The sequence below is a fragment of the Gavialis gangeticus genome, unplaced genomic scaffold (assembly GCF_001723915.1).
Source record: "Gavialis gangeticus isolate Ggan-Ray unplaced genomic scaffold, GavGan_comp1, whole genome shotgun sequence".
NCBI classification, from domain to species: domain Eukaryota; kingdom Metazoa; phylum Chordata; order Crocodylia; family Gavialidae; genus Gavialis; species Gavialis gangeticus.
In genome coordinates, this window is record NW_017729034.1 from 17976512 (window position 1) to 17996537 (window position 20026).

At 47.6% G+C, this 20026-nt stretch overlaps 1 protein-coding gene across 1 annotated transcript in view; it reads right to left on the reverse strand.

Moving 5' to 3' along the window:
- Window positions 1-16962: 16962 nt before the first annotated feature.
- The window catches only part of GAPDH (glyceraldehyde-3-phosphate dehydrogenase), a 14311-nt gene continuing 11247 nt past the window's right edge, over window positions 16963-20026 (reverse strand). Inside the window, exons 3-11 of the mRNA XM_019527440.1 lie at window positions 19792-19898; window positions 19590-19680; window positions 19291-19406; window positions 19064-19145; window positions 18481-18632; window positions 18242-18320; window positions 17893-17976; window positions 17625-17722; window positions 16963-17267 (exon numbers count right to left, since the gene is read on the reverse strand). Of these exons, the coding sequence (XP_019382985.1) occupies window positions 17198-17267; window positions 17625-17722; window positions 17893-17976; window positions 18242-18320; window positions 18481-18632; window positions 19064-19145; window positions 19291-19406; window positions 19590-19680; window positions 19792-19898 (879 nt within the window). The 3' untranslated portion in view covers window positions 16963-17197. The remainder of the gene's footprint in view (window positions 17268-17624; window positions 17723-17892; window positions 17977-18241; window positions 18321-18480; window positions 18633-19063; window positions 19146-19290; window positions 19407-19589; window positions 19681-19791; window positions 19899-20026) is intronic.

Here is a 20026-nt window from a genome sequence, read left to right on the forward strand (position 1 = left end):
GGGGGGGGGGGGGGGGGGGGGGGGGTGTTGCCTGCCTTTGTTAGCAGGGGGCATGGCCCTCTACTTGGGATCTCTCGAGCATCTATTGTAACAAACTTTTACAGAAGAAAGATATTGGCTGCTGTGGTTTCCCTGCTTTACCTGTGCCAGGTTAGGATGTTATGTCTTGGGTTCTGTCAAGGTTAACTATATAGTTTTGCTAAGAAGTTAGGCAGTGGATTTATATAGGATTGTTTGGACAGGGATGATCCTGCCTCAGGAAGGGGGTTGGACTAGATGACCTCTGGAGGTCCCTTGCAGCCCTGCTTCTCTATGATTTCTATGGTTCCACCAGCTCCTTTTGCTGATTGGACCCTTGCTCTAGGACCACCCTGGAACTTGGGTTACTGTCCTGTCTGTCCCTTCCACAGCTGGCAGTGAGGGTTGTAACAGAGTGCCCGGGCTTGCTGTCTGTTCCTACCACCCTCTTCATTTGGTGCAGATGGATTTAACCTGTCCCTTGCATCCTAGCTGAGAACATGGTCACTTCTGCAGATGCACACAGACGTTTCAAGGGACAGTAAGGAGGACAGGGGGACTGCTTATACATTAACCAGAGATGGAGGGTGTAACAAGTCAGCTGGGCATCCAGGGTAGTGGGATGCACTAAGGCGGTGGTGATTCCACTTGTGCCACCAAAATTATTGTGCAGCTGCAGTAGCAGCTGCTCTTTTTTAACCCCCACCCAAGTCAACATCTGGAACTGCTGCCCTGGTCACCACACCTGAATTATCATAGAATCATAGAAGTAGGGTCGGAAGGGACCTTGTAGATCCTCAAGTCCGACCCCCTGCCTGGGCAGGAGAAAAAACTGGGCTCAAATGACTCCAGCCAGGTAGGCATCCAGCCTCCTCTTAAAGACCCCCAGGGTAGGAGCCAGCACCACTTCCCTTGGAAGTTGGTTCCAGATCCTAGCCACCCTGACAGTGAAGTAGTTCTTACGGATGTCTAATCTAAACCTGCTGTCCAACAACTTGTGGCCATTATTCCTTGTTATGCCAGGGGCGCAAGGGGAAACAAGGTCTCTCCCAAACCCTTCTGGTCCCCCGTAGTGAGTTTATAGACAGTCACCAGGTCCCCCCTCAGCCTTCTCTTGTGAAGGCTGAACAGGTTCAGGTCCTCCAGATTCCTCCTTGGACTAGACTGCAAAAGCAGGGGGTGTCCTAGTGACAAACACACCTCCACAGAAGACCCTGTAGCTTTGGGGTAAATGCACTGAACTGGGAACTAGACCACTATGAGTATGACTGCTTGCCTATGCTGATTGCTAGTATATTTCCATGTACTTCATAGCCCATATAAAGTCACACCCCCAGTATAGAAGACAATCGAGCATTAGCCACATATACACTCCTTTGTGCAGCAGAAGTTGCCCAAAGATGGTTCTTGCAGAGTTAGAATTAGACCCAGAAATCCACTTTGTGAGAAGCAGTGTAAGGGCAACTACGGGTCAACAAGGCATAAACGCATAAACAAACAGAGCATGTGACACATCCCTCTAGATAATCACCTCCTCCCCTTTGGACACTGACAGTTGAGATCCTGTGCTTGTAGGTGAAGGGACCAAATAAGTTGTGTATCTGGCTGGTTGGTTTGTTCCCTATGAGACCACATAATGCTTGGGTCTTTTATCAGACCTTCTGTTTGAGGTCAGTGATTGTAATTTGTCCCAGTCAGTAAGAGGGTAGAGCCAAACAATGAGCTTCAGTGTGCAAGTCAGTCGCCAGGTGATGCTTTGATTGGGCAATCCCAAGTTAGAAGAAGGGGAGTTTGGGAAGGATCACAGTTCCTTCTGCTTGGGTACAGCTCTACCTGTTCTGTGTGTGCCATGGTTACCTTTCTGCCACCAGATAAGATGCTTCTAATGTGTGAAATTCAAGCTGGAAGAGATGTATGGTCCGGAAGTAAAAATTGCAACACTGCAATGCAACTGAGAAAATTACTTTTTGCCTAACCAGATTCAGAGATGTTTGCCACAGGCACATGACAAAAGGAAGTAGTGGGTAATGAGCTGCAAAGTATATAGAAACAGGAAGTAGACTGGCTATTTGTGAACAAGATGGAAAGAACCAGGAAGCATTCAGCCTGGTTAGATGTATAGACTCATCAAGTCCACTGCTGAGAAACCTGTCATTGCAGGAATGGAACAGGGCAGTGATGCAGTAGCAACTCCCTTTGATTCCTGCTCCAACTTTAAAACCATCTGCCTGGGAGGGCATTTCTGTTCAGGCAGCACTGAAGGAGTCTATCTTAAACTGAATCATATAGTGCTAGACCTCTATCGTATTCATAAATTGTCTTGTTTCTCTTTAACTGGAGAAAAATGTGTGTTGTGTTATATGTAATGATGTGCCACACTATCTGCTCCTCACTATTCAAAATCCTAGATCTACCCATGGTACTACAAACTTAACATGTTGCAGTTGGCCTAATTGTGCCAAGGTGTTGAAAAGACACTTTTCAAATGCTGATATATAAACGATTGAAGTCCGGATAACAAGCAACAAGAAATGGAAATTCTTGCTCATGGGAAGAAGTTTGATGTGTGACATTCCTGAAAACTGGATGGTTCACTGGACTGGAATGTTAAAAGTTCCTGGTTCTAACCTCTCTATGAAGGATAGAGTAGGCAAAGAGATAGTGAGGTGGCGGCTGCATCATATGTTGGAGACAACATCTCCTTTGGAGTACTTGGTAACTCAGAACTGCTGTCTCTCACATGTTACCACTGACAGGAGGCAACTATTTTGGACTCCATCATGACAGACAGAGATGAATCGATCACTGGAGTAGAAGTGAATGGTTACCTAGGGACCAGAAACTGTGACATCAATGTGAGCAAGCGTAGGACCTATTCCATAGTATTACCATGGTTCCTATGATAATACATTTAGCATATACATCCTGCTTCAAAAGAACTAATATTAGCAAAAACATGAGACAGATTATAGGAACATGGGCCTGGTAGGGACCTCCTGGGTCCAGCCTGCTGCCGCTACAGGAACAATATCATATAATCCCTTTCAGAAACTGCCAGCAAACGAGAGAAAGAAAGATGTAAACTGGAAGTTCTTGAAGGATTTTTTTTATCTGACCCAAAAGCCAAGTCAAGAGAGTACCTTTGACTGAGAAGCTAGCCTGACTATGTAGTGAAGTAATTACAACAATTAGGTGCAATAATTGGAAGAGGTATTTGGAAATTACCATAATTAGCTGTTATGAAATATGGACAAATAAGTGAAGCTAAAGACATAAAAGAAAAACCCATGACTGAGGACAATAAGATGTTTAAGTGTAAGAGGAAGAAAAAAATCTTAGCACTGGCATAAGCCTGTTACTAGAAGAAGATAGTAGAATTGTTAATATAGATGCAGAAAAGCCAGATGCGTTCAACAAATATCTCAGTTCTACATTTTGAGAGGAACAAGATGGTGTCATCCTGTGAGGAGGATGAAGCACCTTCCAACCTATTGTTAACCAAGGAGGATGTTGCAGTCTCTAGGCCTGTTAATCTACCAAAGTTCATCTCTAGCGGATAGTCTTAGACTATGTCTACCACGGAAGAATTTTTTGAGCCAGGAGAGCCATATCAGCTCAGGATGGGAGTTTTTTACTGGCATAAAGGAAACACTGAAAGCTTCAAATTGCTTGGGGGAGCTGGTACGAACTTTACTGTCACAAGCTCAGTTTTGCTATGGCAAGAAGTGCTTTGCCACAATTATTGAACCAGCAGAGCCTATTTGTGCAGAAGTAGCCCCAGAAGAACTGGCAAAGGAAGTCTCTACCCCCTTGATTATGGGTAGAGCTAGGATTTTAAAAAGTCCTAGAGCAGGTGACGTGGTGCCTCATCATCACGTATAATACAACACACATTTTTCTCTAGTTAAAGTGAAACAAGGCACTTTGCTAATATATTAGAAGGCAAGCACTGTATTAATCAGTTTAAGATTGATTCTTTCCATGTTGCCTGAATAGAACTGCTGCTGCCCCTCCCAGGCAGGTGGTTTTAAAGTTTGAGTGGAGCAGGAATCAAAGGGGGGGGGGGTGAAACTGCACTCCTGCACCCCAACTTGATCCAATTAGCCTCAAATTAGCATTTATTTAAATAAAAATATGGAACTCTGGATAAATTCCAAAATGCTTGAAAGGGTTTTTAAATATTGGAATAATATTAGCAAAAAGGCTGGATGGTCCAGATAATTATAGGGACAGATCCTGAGCAGAATAACTGAAAATTGATGCAGAATTCAGTGAGTAAAGAAAGGGAATGTGATTTAAAGCCAGTAAAGCTGGTTTTATGTAGAACAGGTCTCATCAAAGAGAACTGATTTCATTTTTGATAAGACAGTCGATTTGGCAGACAAAGGTAATTGTACATGTACAGTGGAATTTGATTTGTGTAAGACATCACAATATTCTGAAGAAATACTCTACAATATCCCTAAATCACATTAAATGGATTGAGAACTGGCTAGCTGACAGAGTAACAAGTTAATGCTTGTTGAGATGTTAATGCTGCTACTTTGTCACTCATAAGATTTTTCATCGATGACCTGGACATACCATATTAATTCAAATCTAAGGTGAGGGTTTTTTTCCTTTGACCAAGCCCCTTGTCTTAGATTTGCATATGAAGTGGAGTGGGGAGGTGGGTAGCTACTGTGACTTTGACTCTGGCCTGAGACCAGGTCAGGGCCAGAGTCAGACCCACAGCAGCCACCTGCCCCTGCTCTGCTTGCTGCCTTCAGCTTCTGCTCCCCATTTACTGTCAGGTGCAGTTCAGCTGCTGCTGCAGCATGGGATGTTTTCCATCCTGGGCATAGACCACATAGAACTCCATCCCCTGCCTGGCCACTCAGTAGTAGCAATGCTGCTGCATGGCCAAAAGGGGCTACATTTCCACATGCTGTGCTCTGGGGAGGGAATAGAGTCTGAGCAGCATCTGACAATAAGGGGGAAAGGGCAGGCAAGAAGCAAAGTCAGGATTGTGGGGAAGAGGCAGGGAGTGGAAGGAAAGAGGCTGTGGGGAGCTGGGTTGGGGGAGCAGATGGCAGGGGGCAGGAAGGTGCAAGGGAAAATGGTGGAGGCAAAGAGCAAGAGGGCTGCCTGACCCTACCCCCTCTTCCCCAAATCCACTGCTTTGCCTGCTGTAGCAGTGGGGGAGATGAATTTAAGACAACCCTCCAATACTTATATTCTATACCTGGAAAATTATAACAAATTTATACATTTTCCATAAATAGAATCTAGTTATTGGGAGGTCATCTTAAATTCAGGGTCATCTTAGTTTTGAGTAAATGTGGTAAGTTTTACTGCTTATAAAATTTGCAGATAGCACAAATCTTGGTGGAAGAGCAAATAAGGATCAAGAATTGGTGGGGGATGTAGAAGTGGATGGCAAGTTGGTCAGCAGTGACCATGAGATGATCAAGTTCAGGATCCTGACAAAATGAAGAAAGGAGAACAGCAAAGGACCCTTTACCCCAAAAAACCAAACCCGGCCTCCCTCAGGGAACAGATGTGCAGGATCCCCTGGGAGGCCAGTCTGAGGGGGGAAAGAGTGCAGGAGAGCTGGTTGTATTTTAAAGAAATCTTATTGAGGGCACAGGAACATACTATCCTTACATGCCAGAAGAATAGCAAATGTGGCAAGCGACAAGCTTGGCCTAGCAGAGAACTCTTCTGTGAGCTTAAACATAAAAAGGAAGCTTACAAGAAGGGGAAGCATGGACAGATGACTAGGGAGGAGTATAAAAATATTGCTTGGGTCTTCAGGGACGAAGTCAGGAAGGCCAAAGCACAAATGGAGTTGCAGCTAGCAAGGGATGTGAAGGGTAACAAAAAGGGTTTCTACAAGTATGTTAGCAACAAGAGGAAGGTCAGGGAAAGTGTGGGTCCCTTACTGAATGAGGGAGGCAACCTAGTGACAGAAGATGAAGAAAAGGCTGATGTACTCAAGGATTTTTTTTACCTTAGTCTTCACAGGCAAGGTCAGTTTCCAGACTACTGCACCAGGCAGCACAATCTGGGGAGGAGGTGAGTAGCCCTCAGTGCTGAAAGAACAGGTTAGGGACTATTAAGAAAAGCTGGATGTGTACGTATCCATAGGGCCAGATGCAACCCATCCAAGGGTGCTGAAGGAGTTGGCTGATGTGATTACAGAGCTGTTGACCATTATCTTTGAAAACTTGTGGTGATCAGGGGAGATCTCAGATGATTGAAAAAAGGCAGGTATAGTGCCTGTCTTTAAGAAAGGAATAAGAAGGATCCAGGGAACTATAGCCCAGTCAGCCTCACCTCAGTCTCCAGAAAAATTATGGAGCAGGTCATCTAAGTATACGTTTACAAGCATTTGGAGGAAAGAGAGGTGATCAGGAACAGCTGGAACGGATTCACCAACCTGATTGCCTTCTATGATAAGATGAATGGCTCTGTGGATGTAGGGAAAGCAGTGGATGTGATGTACCTGGACTTCAGTAAGGCACCCCACAACATTCTTGCAAGCAAGCTGAGGAAGTATAGGTTGGATGGATGGACTGTAAGGTGGATAGAAAGCTAGCTGCACTGTCGGGCTCAACAAGTAGTAATCAGTGGCTCAGTGTTTACTTGGCATCTGGTATCAAGTGGAGTGCCCCAGGGTTTGGTCCTGGGGCCATTTTTGTTCAATATCTTCATTAACAATCTGGAAGATGTAATGAATTGCACCCTCAGCAAGTTTGCAGATGACACCAAGCTGGGTGTTGTAGTAGATACACTGGAGGGTAGGGCTAAGATTCAGAGTGACCTAAAATTGGTGGACTGGCAGTCAACCCTTTTTTATGCTTAGTATACAGTACTGAGTGTAAAAAAAGGGTTGGCTGCCAGTTCACAGTATGCTGGTCACTTCTGGTCTGTAGTATGCCAGTCTGCAGTTTACTGGTCCATGGTCACTTCTGGTCTGCGTTTGCTTCTGGTCCATGGTTTGCTGGTCTGCGATGTAAAAAAGTTGGCAACCACTGAGTCCAACCCTCTGCTCAAAGCAGGACCATCCCCAACTCCTCAATATCATTCCAGCCAGGGCTTTGTCAACCTGAGCCTTAAAAACCTCAGTATGGAGATTCCACCACCGCTCTACATAACCTGTTCCAGTGCTTCACCACCCTCCTTGTGAGAGAGTTTGTCCTAATATCCAACCTAAACTTCCCATACTGCAACTTGAGACCATTGCTCCTTCTTCTGTCATCTGCCACCACTAAGAGCAGTCCAGCTCCATCTTCTTTTGAACCCCCCTTCAGGTAGTTAAAGGCTGCTATTAAATCCCCTCTCAGTCTTCTCTTCTGCAGACTAAATAAACAACAACCTACTGCCTGTTTTTGCAGTGGCCTGGTGCACTTCATAGACACGCCTGACATCTGCCCCTTGTCAGCAGAGGTACATGCCCACCTTGAGTGTCCCAGGCTGCAGCCCCTTCATCACCTACTCAGGAACCTCCTCCTGAGGTTCTGGCTGCCTGGCTCCCTGCACCCTTTCTTTTATGCACTCTCATCTGTGGCCCCACCAAATCCCAGGACCTCCTGATCAACCACTTCCAGGCTCTGGTCAAACTGGCCATTTAACAGACTAGGAAGCAGCTTCTGCTGGGGCAGCAGGCGGGAACCTGGGCAACTGTGGAACCATTTTCCAGTTACTCCTCTGCACACCTCAGACAGTGTTCACTGGGCAGCACCCACTGGCTCCTTAGACTCAGTCGCAGAGGCACTGACCAGCATACCCCACTCAAATCCCTTGTTGTTAACCTGCATCTGTTACTCCCATCCCCCTCCTCTCTTTCCTTGTTAGAAATCTATCATTACACTTCCGGACTCCTGGTCCTTCACCTAGCCCTCGGGCTGCGGCCCAGGGGTTGGGAACCTCTGAACTAGATGACGTCCTGAGGTTCCTTCCAAACCTAATTTTCTATTATTCTAAGTTGGGACAGTCCTGCAGGATAATCTGAAATGCTTGATAAGTTGATACTATCAAACAAAGGTGTTTTAATATTGCCAATGCAAGGTTGTCTTTCCTAAGAACAAAGAATGCAGCCCCTGTTTTCAGAGTGGTTGTACTTTATGCTTATCTGTGAAAAGCACGTAGGCACCATAGCGAACAAACATCTCAGTGCATGGACGTCATGTGCCTTCCAAGGCTGAGGGGGCACAGAGACTGCCCACAGGTGGCGGCAGCAGTGACAGCGGTGAGGAGGGGTGGGGGTGCCTCGTGCCAACTGGCAGTCGGCAACTACACGCAGATGCCATTGGCAGCAGCGATTGGCGATGTCAGAAGCAAGGAGGGGTGGCAAGCAGCCAATCTCAGGGGGTGCATGTGCGCCTGCATGCACCCCCTACACATTGTCAACGTCTCGGTGTGAGCTCCTAGTCCAATGCTGTAACAAGAAAGGCTAAGGTGACTTTAGAACGTAGCAGCATCCTTACTACAAAGGAGCAGTGAGCAGAACAGTCACTTTACCCATCTCCATGGGATTTATCAGACTAATCTGGATTGCAACATGCCATTCCTATGGTCATGTTTCAGAGAGGAGGCAGGAAAGTCACAGAAATGATCCAAGGGCTGGAGGCAATGCCTGAGGGTGAGGTATGCAGAGCTCAATGTGCTTATCCAAAAGGCTGCTGAGTGGTGATGTGGGTACAGTGTGCAAGTGCATTCCTGGGGAGAGGATTCTGGGTCCTAAAGGACTTTTACATCCAACAGAAAAAGCCAGACAAGAACCTGGAGGAGGAAGCCGAAGCCAAGCAAATCCAAATTAGACATGAAGCAGACATGCACACACATTTAACAGTGAGAGAGAGTAACTCTTGTACCAAACCACTGAGGACATGGTGAATGTTTTGGATTAAGGCTGGTTGCATTTCTGGCAGATTTGGTTTAGTGAAACACCACGGCGTGGAGGAGACTGGTTGAGGTTCTGTGGTGTGGGTGAACTCAAGGGTCAGGCTGGAACATTTAATGGTCCTGGTTGGCTTTAAGGTGTTGGAAAAAGAAGCGTGTTGTACACACGGTATGGTAACTCAGCCCATACTTCACCCTGACCCCTGGGAAGAGCGCTGTTCCTGTGGAGTTAAACTTTGTGCCACTGTTTGTGTTTGATTATGTACCTGGCAGTATTCTCGCACTGGAAATTTCACTAGTTATACCAAATGGTTGTTTATGATATTAATTAAGACCCTGAACCAATATTACAGTGCCATTGGTTCTTCTGATAATGTGGCACAATACACGTGGGTAAGAAATAACTCTGTATGCTGTAAGAGTTTAGGATGAAATCTGTGTGTAATAAGATTGTATGTGGAAAAAATGTTAATTGTGAGCCATGTAGTTTTGGAAGTGGCACTGATATTAAGATCTCATAGGTAAGTACACAGGTTTTCAGTTTACAGATGTAGGTTACATGTTATTTTGCCTGTGTAGGTTATAGGGTAACAGTTCATGCATGGAGTTTGTTTTTTATGAGAATTGCACTTTCTGTGAATCCTGATTGCACAAGGAGCAAAGTTTGCATACTATGACTCTGTCAATGACAGGTAGTGTACTGTGCATTGTGAGGACCATCTGTTACAAAGAGTCATTTTGGTATACATAATTCTAGACAGCTGTCACCAAGGTTCTTCACTTGTATGTTGGTCTTTAGTATGTACACTACTTTGTGTGGTTTTCTGTCCAGGAGACGTGAGCATTCATTTTCATGCCTGGGTGTGATTTTCATATTTGACAGGTTGATTTACTAGGGCAGTGGTTCTCAACCTTTGTAGACTCAAGACACCCTTCCACACACTTGAAGCACCCCTCAGAAAATGCCAGAAGAGGCCTTTTCCAAGCCAAGATCATTCCGGAGGGCAGTGCTTCCTAACCACTGGGTGGCTGGGGCCTGGGTATACAAATTAAAGCAGCTTTCAAGATGTCCTAATCAACCCTGGGGCCCGATCTTAGTGTCCCAGCACAGCAACCCTAAATTCTCCTCCGCTCTTGTGATAATTTTAGGTGCTCCCCAGCAGCAGTGTAACTGAGGGGTGGAGGCACAACTAAGGCAGCAGCATCCTGCACTGGCTGTGCCCAGGGCATGATGCTGCCTGGCTCTGTCTCTGCTCCTTGATGCTCTATAACCCACCCCCCAACCTGCACACTCTCTGCTCTGAAACCTCCATTACTTTCCTCCGGAAACATGCACAAGAACAGAACTGGAGCTCTGGAGCTGAGGGGACACACTCCCAGAAGGGGCAGAGGCAGCCAAGTTAAGTCCCCACTGGCCTCTGACAGGGCAGCATCAAGATGAATCCACAAAGAGCCTGCAGTGGCTCCACTCAGCTGCAGTGCCGCCTACAGAACAAGCTCTGCTTGGAAAAGTTTTCCTGAGGCACGTGGGGGGAGCTGGCCATTCCTTCCCAGCACTTTGTGTGACTCCTCCTGCCTTTGCATTTCCTTGCGCCCTTCGCTTTGGTGAGAGGAGGATGATGGATTTAACCCCTTGGGCAAGGGGTTGGTTGGTCCAGGTAACTATCATTTGCAAAGAAGTGCAGGCAAGAGTGTAACTGGTAAGTGTAACCTGCTTGCAACACTGTCAGACTAGCTCTGAAAGCAGAAAGTGGTTACAATAAATGGTCCTAGCAGTTTTCAGTTTCCAGCCCCACAGGCTTTTACCATCCTGCACTGAGGGGAACTGATTTCTTTTAAGTGTTGTGGCATTCACAGAGGCAGTAATTTTTGTGGCTAAAGGTGAATTCTTAGCTGTGTGTGACTTTTTGGAGGTTTTGTTTTGCGATGATTTTTGACAAAAAAAACCTTTAACAAGTAACAAAATGATCCTTTGAAATTACTATAATTTACAGGTTGCATGACTTTACGGTTTAAAAGCCTGACATTCAAAATGCAGGCTTAAAGCCAGTATAGACTAAACTGACCTGGAACTGTAGGAAGTACTGGTGCAGTCACTGCCAGAACCTCCAAGCTAGTGACAAAGTAGAAGCTTAACAGTGAACCACAGCAATAAGCACAAGGCAGGGCACAGTAAAGGCTGCCCCCGCTGACAAGTTGGGAGGGGGAAGGAGCCACCAGAAAAACCATCCCTGAGTGCCTGAGAGGAAGGCCTAGCCCTGTGGCCTGTGTTGCACATTTTGGGATTTGACCCCCAGAAACTGGTACTCTGAAGTGCTCAGCACCATACATCTACCACTCTGCTGCCACCAAAATGCCCAGAACCACTACTCTGCTGCTCACCCCATGCCCTAGCTAGACATCTAAGCTCCCTGGGTACCCATGTTGGCTACAAAGGACCAACTCATAGGATCATTATAAATTTTAATTTATTGTATGGGATGTGAAGTTACCAATAAAATTCTAAGTGCAAATTTTGAATTATGAGGGGTACTGGCCACCTTAACACACATACACACATTCACACACTCAATTGCTGCAATAGTAGTGTAGCACTGATGTTAGTTTATACCTAGCCAGGGCACTGGAGTCTGCTGTGGATGGTCAGCTTTTTCCAAGGTGATGTTTTCTCCTTCTTGTCCTTCTGTCTTGGTAGGTTGGGTTCTGGATGAGAGGGTGCCACTGAGGGTCATGTTTCACTGCCTTTTATCCCTTTCTGGCAGACTTCTGTGATCCCCCAGCATCATCTTGGCTGCCCAGTCTGGAGATCACTGTCCCACATGGGTCTTGAGTAGTGCATGACAGCTGTCAGTCACAGTCACTGGGGGTTTTGCCTGATGGTGCAGTTTTGGGAGTCCACCCTTGAGGATTTACTCAATGGCTGTCTTGCAGGTTTCAGGTGGCTCGACTAGCTTAAAATGGCCTGTAGAGTAGAGTTTTGTAATGGTATGTTCCTCTGGCTAGGCTATTGTCAAATAATAGCCAGAGGCTCTTGCTTTGTTATTCAGTTATCCACTGATTTGTGCCTACTGGCATTCACTCAGGGGCAGGGGACCAGCCCAATACAGCAATACAATTCAAGTGATTACAATTACAGTGCATTCTTACAATAATAATTTTAGTAATACAAGGTATGACTTACTCTAAAGAATACATTCATTAAAAGGTATAAAACATAAAATAGAGAAAGTCAGGGCAAAGATGGGACAGATTAAATATAAAAATGTACTGTGAGAAATATAGAAAAATGCAATGTGAGGTAGTGAGGATCAAAGGCCACTGGGGACAGTAAGTGAGTTAGGTTAGATGCAGTCATGTAGACTGATTTAGCATAAAACTTGAGACAGATATGGGAAGTTTGCTTTGGGAAGTGGGTCTTAATCAAAGGGGGAATGTGTTCACCAGGATATATTTACAGACATGCTTCCACTGCACCTTGGCTTTTCTTGTCTCTTACAGGCTTTGCTTTGAAGTGGATATTTTAGTTCTTTTTTTTTTTAGTGACACTTAGCTCTATTGATATGTAGATGTAGTTTGTAGGTTTCTCCTACAGAAAGCCACTTCAGCTTTCTGGCTTGCTCTGAGCCTTGCCACACCCATGCAATGAGTGTGCTAGGTCTCTGGCAATACTTAGAAGGAAAAAGAAATGCACAAAAGGGGCTTCTGTTATGTCAATGCCCTGAAGGGAAGTGTACAAAGGGGGCTCCCTGTTACACCCAAGGCCCTACTAGGCTGCTGTGCAAAACAATCAGATGTTAATAATACTATCCTGCCAATCCTACATGCACACATACTCATCTGGCAAGGGACATATGACCATGATGGTGGTAAAGGAAATATCCTGACTGAGGTAATGCAGTTAAAATGTCACTGTGTAGTAGAAGGTTGAACCCTTGTCTGCTTGCAGATAAGACTCTCTATAAGAACCTCATGGTTAGCTTCTCATTGGTCAGATTCCAATGGGAGGATCTTGGCTACACACCGAGTTGATGGAAATGGGACACTCCTCCATACTTTGCTCCTGTGGCCATATGGCTGAGGGCAAGCAAAACTCAGGGGCATCGAAACCCCAAGTCTCTGGGCTTAGGCCTGATGGGATGCCTGCCAAAGGATTTGGAAGTAGCTGAAGACCAAGGCTGGGGTGGAGGATACTTGCTGCTAGCAGAGCCACATACCACTCTTGGATGATTCACATGGATTTGGACCCAACCTGGCTAATTTGACCTGGGACATGAAAAATTTTCCTTAAAAAAAAAATTAAAACCCTGTGTGCGTGCATGTGCATGCATGCACCCCCCCCCAAACTGCTTGATGCTCTTGTTCTATCCAAAACCCAAGAGACCCCCCAAAGCAAATTTCCTAAAAGAAGCAGTACCTCACAAACAGCTCATCAGACTATTACAATCATTCTTAAACTTTTCAGTCTCAAGACACCCCTTCATAATGTTTTGGCATGTAATGGCACCCTGGCTGAGAATGACCAAGCTAGAATCTATCCAGAGGAGGACAGTGGGGGCAAGACCTCACCCCACTGTGCACTGCTTTTTCCATAGCCCCTGATCTGTACCTGAAGGCAGGGGAAGCCACGCTTACCCTGCCATGGCTGCTCCTCCAGTGATTCATGCAACAACAACTAAACTGTAGCCTTTTTTTGGCAGCCCCAGGAGCATGGGACAGGGCTAAACGTCATGGCTCTGTAAGCCCCTGTGTGCCTCCCAATGCATGTGCAGCTTGAAGTAGCTTTCTGGGACTGCAGGGGCTGCCAGGGGTAGGGAGGCAGCTTTGAGCACTGCTTGTCTACAGGGCTCTGGGGTGCCCAGCAAGAGGCTTACCTCCTGGCACAGGGGCCAGGTGCACAGCACCTTTGGAACTACTTCATGATGACAGCCCCAGTTGAGAATCACTGTCTCCCTGGCTTGGTGTTATGCAAATCTGATCATCTCCAGCAAAGCTGGAAGAGGAGAGAAGGGGAAAACAAGAAAGAGACACCCAATTCAGAAGAGCCTATGTGGGCACTCCCTTTGGCTATAGCATTTAAATGCCTTGTTTCAAATCAGCTGAAGCTGGGATTGGGAGCCAGGTTTTCCACAAACCAGTAGAGCAGGGGCAGGCAAACTATGGCCAATGGGCTCCATCTGGCCCACCAGGTAATTTTTCATTTGGCTCATGGGCTCCCACCAATTAATTGTACCCCAGTAGCCCATGTGGTTTGCTCCCACCCTCGTGTGTGGGAGGACCCTGGTCCAGCCCTGGCCAGCATGCACAGCTTCTGAGTGTGGCCATTGCTGCAGCCACCAGGGGACCTGCTGGCTTCCCTGGTCTCCTCAGCTCCTCCTCATGTCTGCTGCAGGGCTTGCTCTGGGCAGCAGTTAGGGAAGCTGCAGCTGGGCAGGAGCGTGGGGCTGGCAGGAGCATGAAGCCCAGGGCCTGCACCCCATGGGTGGTGTAACCAAGGAGCTCGGGTGGGCAGGGTATGGGTGAGTGGGGTTTAGGGGACATGGGTGTGTGTATATTTGGGGGGGGGGGTGTTGTGGAGCACTCAAGTGCACAAGGTTTGGGGCTGTGGGGACCCCGTACGTTCCCCATGGCACACAGTCCCTGCCACTAACGCTAGCAGCAGCAGGTGGGCCTTGGGGGTGCTTGTGGCCTGCGCAGGCACAACCGCCTGGCAGTATGTGGCTCCTGCCTCTGTTGAGCAGGGCTTGTGTGCAGCTCCCAGGACTTGCATGCAACCTGGGGGGAAGCCCCATGCAATGGAGCCAGCTGCCTTCCCTGCTTCCTGGCCATCCTGGAAGCTGCACATGGCAGCAGGGAGCAGCTGTGGGGCTTCCATTCAGTGATGCGCGAGTCCCAGGAGCTGCACACAAGCCCCACACAATAGAGGCAGGCCTGGCTTTGCTCCTTGCTGCCACATGCAGATCCTGGAGCTGGCTGGAGCTGCATACTGTTGGGCAGCTGTGCCTACACAGGCCCCCAGCACCCCAAGGGCCTGCCACCTTCTGTTGTTGCCACCAGCAGCCATGGGGGCTGTGTGCTATGTGTGGGGAGTGTGGGAGGGTCCCCATGCCCCCATACCTAAACCCTGCCCTCTCAAGATCCCCACAACCCTCCCACATATACACACTCACCCACACCCCACCATACCTTACACCCCACCATGCAGCCACACCCTCACAAACCCTGCACCTACCACACCCTACACTTTCCCCCAACACACAGCTATATCTGAATACTAACCCCACACTCCCCCACACAATATACAAGAGTAAGGCTTTATTTTGAGCCATTATGAAATCACTTCTATACACTATGCAAATGCACATAATTCAGGACAAAAATATTTTTTTGAAATAAAATTTAAATATGGTACAGTAGATATTTGACTTTTAGTATATATGTCCCCCCCCCCCCAAGATGGCAACTCCCTCCCCCAAGGGGAGGGACTTCTGATGGCAAAGGTCAGGGGTTGGGGGTGGGGCTTCCAGTCCCAAAATGGTGACCAGGGGGTGGGACACCTGTCAAGGGGTGGGGACAGCTCACCAAAACTCATTAAGGGGCCATCCACCCAAAGTAATTGCACACCCCTGCAGTAGAAAGACTGCAAACAGAACACCCTAACCACTAGGCATGTAGATTTTCCAGGACTAGGTATATTTAGTGCATCAGCTTGCCTAACGCCTGCCCCTGCCTTCCCCAGTCTCAGGAAAGCAGCCATATTCTTTAGCTCATTTATCTCAAGCTATTTCCAGTAAAAAAATACCCCTCCATCCCCCTACTCCCAACCACCACCCCAACTTGCAAATTCTCCTCCTTCCCAGCACCCAAGTGAGCTGAATGAGATCTAGCCAATTCCCCCTCCAAGCTCCATCATTAGACCAGCTGTCCTGGCTTAGGATGGGGGAGGGGGTAGAGACATGTCACAGTCCAGCCTCTTAAACCAACCACCTGTCTGGCCACATCAGCTACTGAGACCCCTGTTGCCCCCCCACCCCTTTCCTCCAGGTTTAATTCCCAGTGAGCTCTCTACTTGGTTGTTAAAATATCTTTCCTACTCTCCCTATGCATGGTACAGGAGCCCAGACACCATTCTTGGGGCTGACACTTGCACTGAGAGGCAATTAATTTTCAGGTTAGCATTGCCATACCTGAGCATTTTTGAGGACCTCACCCCAAGCTTCTTTCTGCTCCTCATAAACACCAGCATCTTTGCTGCAAGGGCAGATACCAAATGCCTGTTCAGCTACCAAAAGCAACAGGATGTTTCAACTGCTCTTGAAGATGACAGCTCCTGCTTAGCTAACACATAAATTGGGTACATGCAAGCACTCTAGTTTGTTCTAAAGGCTCCTAGAACATTAACCTAAGTGAGCAAGAGGTTAGTGGAAGGAAAGGAAAGCAGTTCATCTCCTATTTCTGCAAGAGCTGGCATGACCATATAAAGAAGTTTGAGTTCAGCCGAAGAAGAAAGGCTAAACTCCCCGCCCACCCTTTTTGGAATATCCCATGTACTTGCCTGCCAGTCAAAACTGTCCTTTCAGAATGAGCAGAACCCATGAAAATCGTTGACACTGCTGCCTGAAACATGGTTGTAATCTGAATATCAAGCCCAATCTTGTACTACTGCTATCAATTGCTCCTGCACCCAGAGGGATGGAGGTCTGGACTGTATGACAAGCACAGATATCTACAGTTCACACTGCTTGACACACTTCCCTTAGTGATAACAAGGTAGCTATTTTTAGACTAGAATTGTGTTTGCTACAGGATTATATTATGTATCACTGTAGTCTGGAATGGAGGGGGAGAATCCAAGTAAAAATGTTTCAGGCACCTTGCAGCCTTAAAGCAGTTTTCATGAGGTATTTTTAGTTTACATGTGTACTTCTTTGCATCTTAGTAGCCACCTTTCCATCCATAAAGGAGGCCACAGCTACTGTAATGGGGCACCACCTTTATAAGCCTCTTCTTGCCCAGGTTCCACCCCTTCCTTACAGACAAACCAGTGAACAAATGCATTGGGACAGCAATTATTTTATTAGAGGAAAGATAGAATAGAAACAGGTCAGTTCCCAGCCACCTCCTCACCTCCCCCAAGCTTGAGGCATGTGGGGGAGTGGAGAAGGCAGGTGAAACAGCACTGGCCTCTCACTGCAGGCTGCAGAACTGAGTGGTGATAGGAGGGCGGTAGTATCCGACAGGAGAGACTCTAGCCTCCCCCTCCCTCCCCGGGCAGCAGCTGAGCCATTTGCCTGGTTCACTCCTTGGAAGCCATATGAACCATCAAGTCCACCACACGGTTGCTGTACCCAAATTCATTGTCATACCTAGGGGGACACAAGCAACAAGGAAGCAGTTATAGCAAGATGAACAATTTCTTTAGCAGCAATCCTTCTCTCCCATACCCTGAACAGTTTCTTCCAGCTGGAAAGACATATAGGGCAGTTGCTTCTAACACTAAAGGGCAGATGGTATTAAGGAATGGGGTCAGCTGCAAAAGGCCACTACCTGAACACTCCCAAAACTTCAGCTATAACACTGTACCACAGGGACTCCATCAGGGTGCAGAAGCATAGAATGCAAGGCCTGCATTGGCCTTACTGGCCTCTGGAGTGCTCCCCACCTACCCCCCAAGGGAACTGCCTGGCCATCCCCACCCTCACCCCTCCTCATCCCCTTCGTACCAGGAGACCAGCTTGACAAAGTGATCATTGAGAGCGATGCCAGCACCTGCATCAAAGATGGATGAGTGGGTGTCACTGTTGAAATCACAGGAGACAACCTGGAAGAAGGGAAAGATTGTTACCACAATCATCCCATTTCAAAAAGCAGCTGCTGACTCTGATCCACAAGCAGCCCATGGCAGGAGAGGTTTGTCTGAGACATCCCAGTCATCATAGAAGAGAGCTGTTCACCCATTTGGGGTCTGTTGAAAGGGTGGTAGTGCCTCACCTGGTCCTCTGTGTATCCCAGGATGCCCTTCAAGGGGCCCTCAGAGGCAGTCTTCACAACCTTCTTAATATCATCATACTTGGCCTGCAAAACAGAGCACATAATGCACTCATGAAGTGACAGCTGATCCAACCCTCCTGCCCTCCCACCAAGGCAGATCACTGCCACAGCTTAGACACCGACAGCAGCACAGCTAGGACTATCAAATGCTATTCCAGCCAACAGAGACTCTCATCCCTGCCTGTCCCCTTAGGACAAGGCAAGGGGAGGACTGCTTCTCATCAAGAAGAGAGCGAATATATAGCAAGTGCAGCAAAGCTACTCTAGATCCTGCACTTGCAATACTTACTGCTTTCTCCAGGCGACAGGTCAGGTCTACAACAGAGACATTGGGTGTTGGGACACGGAATGCCATTCCAGTAAGCTTCCTGCAAGACAAGTCAGGTGTCACCAGATGAGTGTGCATCCATGACTCCCAGGTCAAACTAGGGTTTTGACACAGCCTGCTGGGAGGCTGTAGCTGCAGGTTATCCTGCCCCCCTTCCCCCCATGCAGGTAACCCTTGGGGTTGAGGGTGGAGATACTCACCCATTGAGCTCAGGAATGACTTTTCCCACAGCCTTGGCAGCCCCAGTGGATGCTGGAATGATGTTTTGGGCAGCACCTCTGCCATCCCGCCACATCTTCCCAGAGGGGCCATCCACAGTCTTCTGTGTGGCTGTGACAGCATGGACTGTGGTCTGGAAGGTGGGACAGAGTTAGAATGCAGTATACACACCTGGAGTTTCACCTCACTACCTGAGCTACCTGCTGGCCCCTACCTTCCCCAATGTACAGATGGTATAGGAAGGATCACCCTTCCTACTCTACTAGGTCAACAATCCCCACCCACAAAGCCAAGCCTGTTAGTCTCATAGTTGTTTGGGGCTGGAAAGGATCTTACAGATCATTGGGACAGGAAAGACCTGGAATCAGGTGACCCCAGCAAGATAGGCTTCAAGACACTTTTTGAAGCTTACCAGGATGGGTGATTGTACCACCTCTTGTGGGGAAAAGAGACCACCCCCCATCACTGCCCCCTTAACCCCATGCCCAACCCCTTTGGTTGAAAGTTCTGTAACAGAGCTCTCCCCTTTCTATCCTTCAGGCCTGATGTTTCCAGGTCACTTACCATGAGACCTTCCACAATGCCAAAGTTGTCATTAATGACCTTGGCTAGGGGGGCCAGGCAGTTGGTGGTGCAGGAGGCATTGCTATGGGAAAGGAGAGAGACATCAGCCTGGGGCAGGTGGGGGCCAACCTCCCAGTGGAGAGCACAGGCAGGGAACAAAAACTCCCCACCTCACTGGGGTCTACTTTGCACCTCAGGCTTGTCCTGCACAGGTAACCATTCCTCACCTGACAATTTTCAGAGACTTGTCATACTTCTCATGGTTGACACCAATCACAAACATGGGTGCATCAGCTGAGGGGGCAGAGATGATCACACGCTTTGCACCACCCTTCAGGTGAGCCTAGGAGAGAGGGAGAATACTCTTAGCTACCCAGGTATGAGGGGATAATCACACACATGCAAGCCATACACACCCTCACACACTGAAGTCATTCAAAACACATCCTCTTGCATAAAGACAGAGCTACAGCCCTGCTTAAACCCTTCCTCTCACATATCCACCCTAGGTACAGCCACCACTTACACTGGCCTTCTCTGTGGTAGTGAAGACTCCAGTGGACTCTACAACATATTCTGCTCCAGCTTCTCCCCACTTGATGTTGCTGGGGTCACGCCTGAGAAGAAAGAAATCATTTAATATCCAAAAATTATTGAATTCTGCTCCTCCACATCACCCCCTGCTGCCCCAAGCTGCAAGGGGAAAGGGAAGGGGAAGGGACACTCACTCCTGGAAGATGGTGATTGCATGCCCGTTAATCACAAGTTTTCCATTCTCAGCCTTGACAGTGCCATGAAAGCGACCATGTGTGGAGTCATACTTGAACATGTAAACCTGGTGGGTGGGATAGGGGAAAGAGCAATGTAAGAAGCGTGGGCTCCATCCCTCCAATGATCCCCTGCCACTCCAGGCTCCAACACCCATTGCTCTGCCAACCCTTTTGGCCGCTTCTTCCTGAAAAG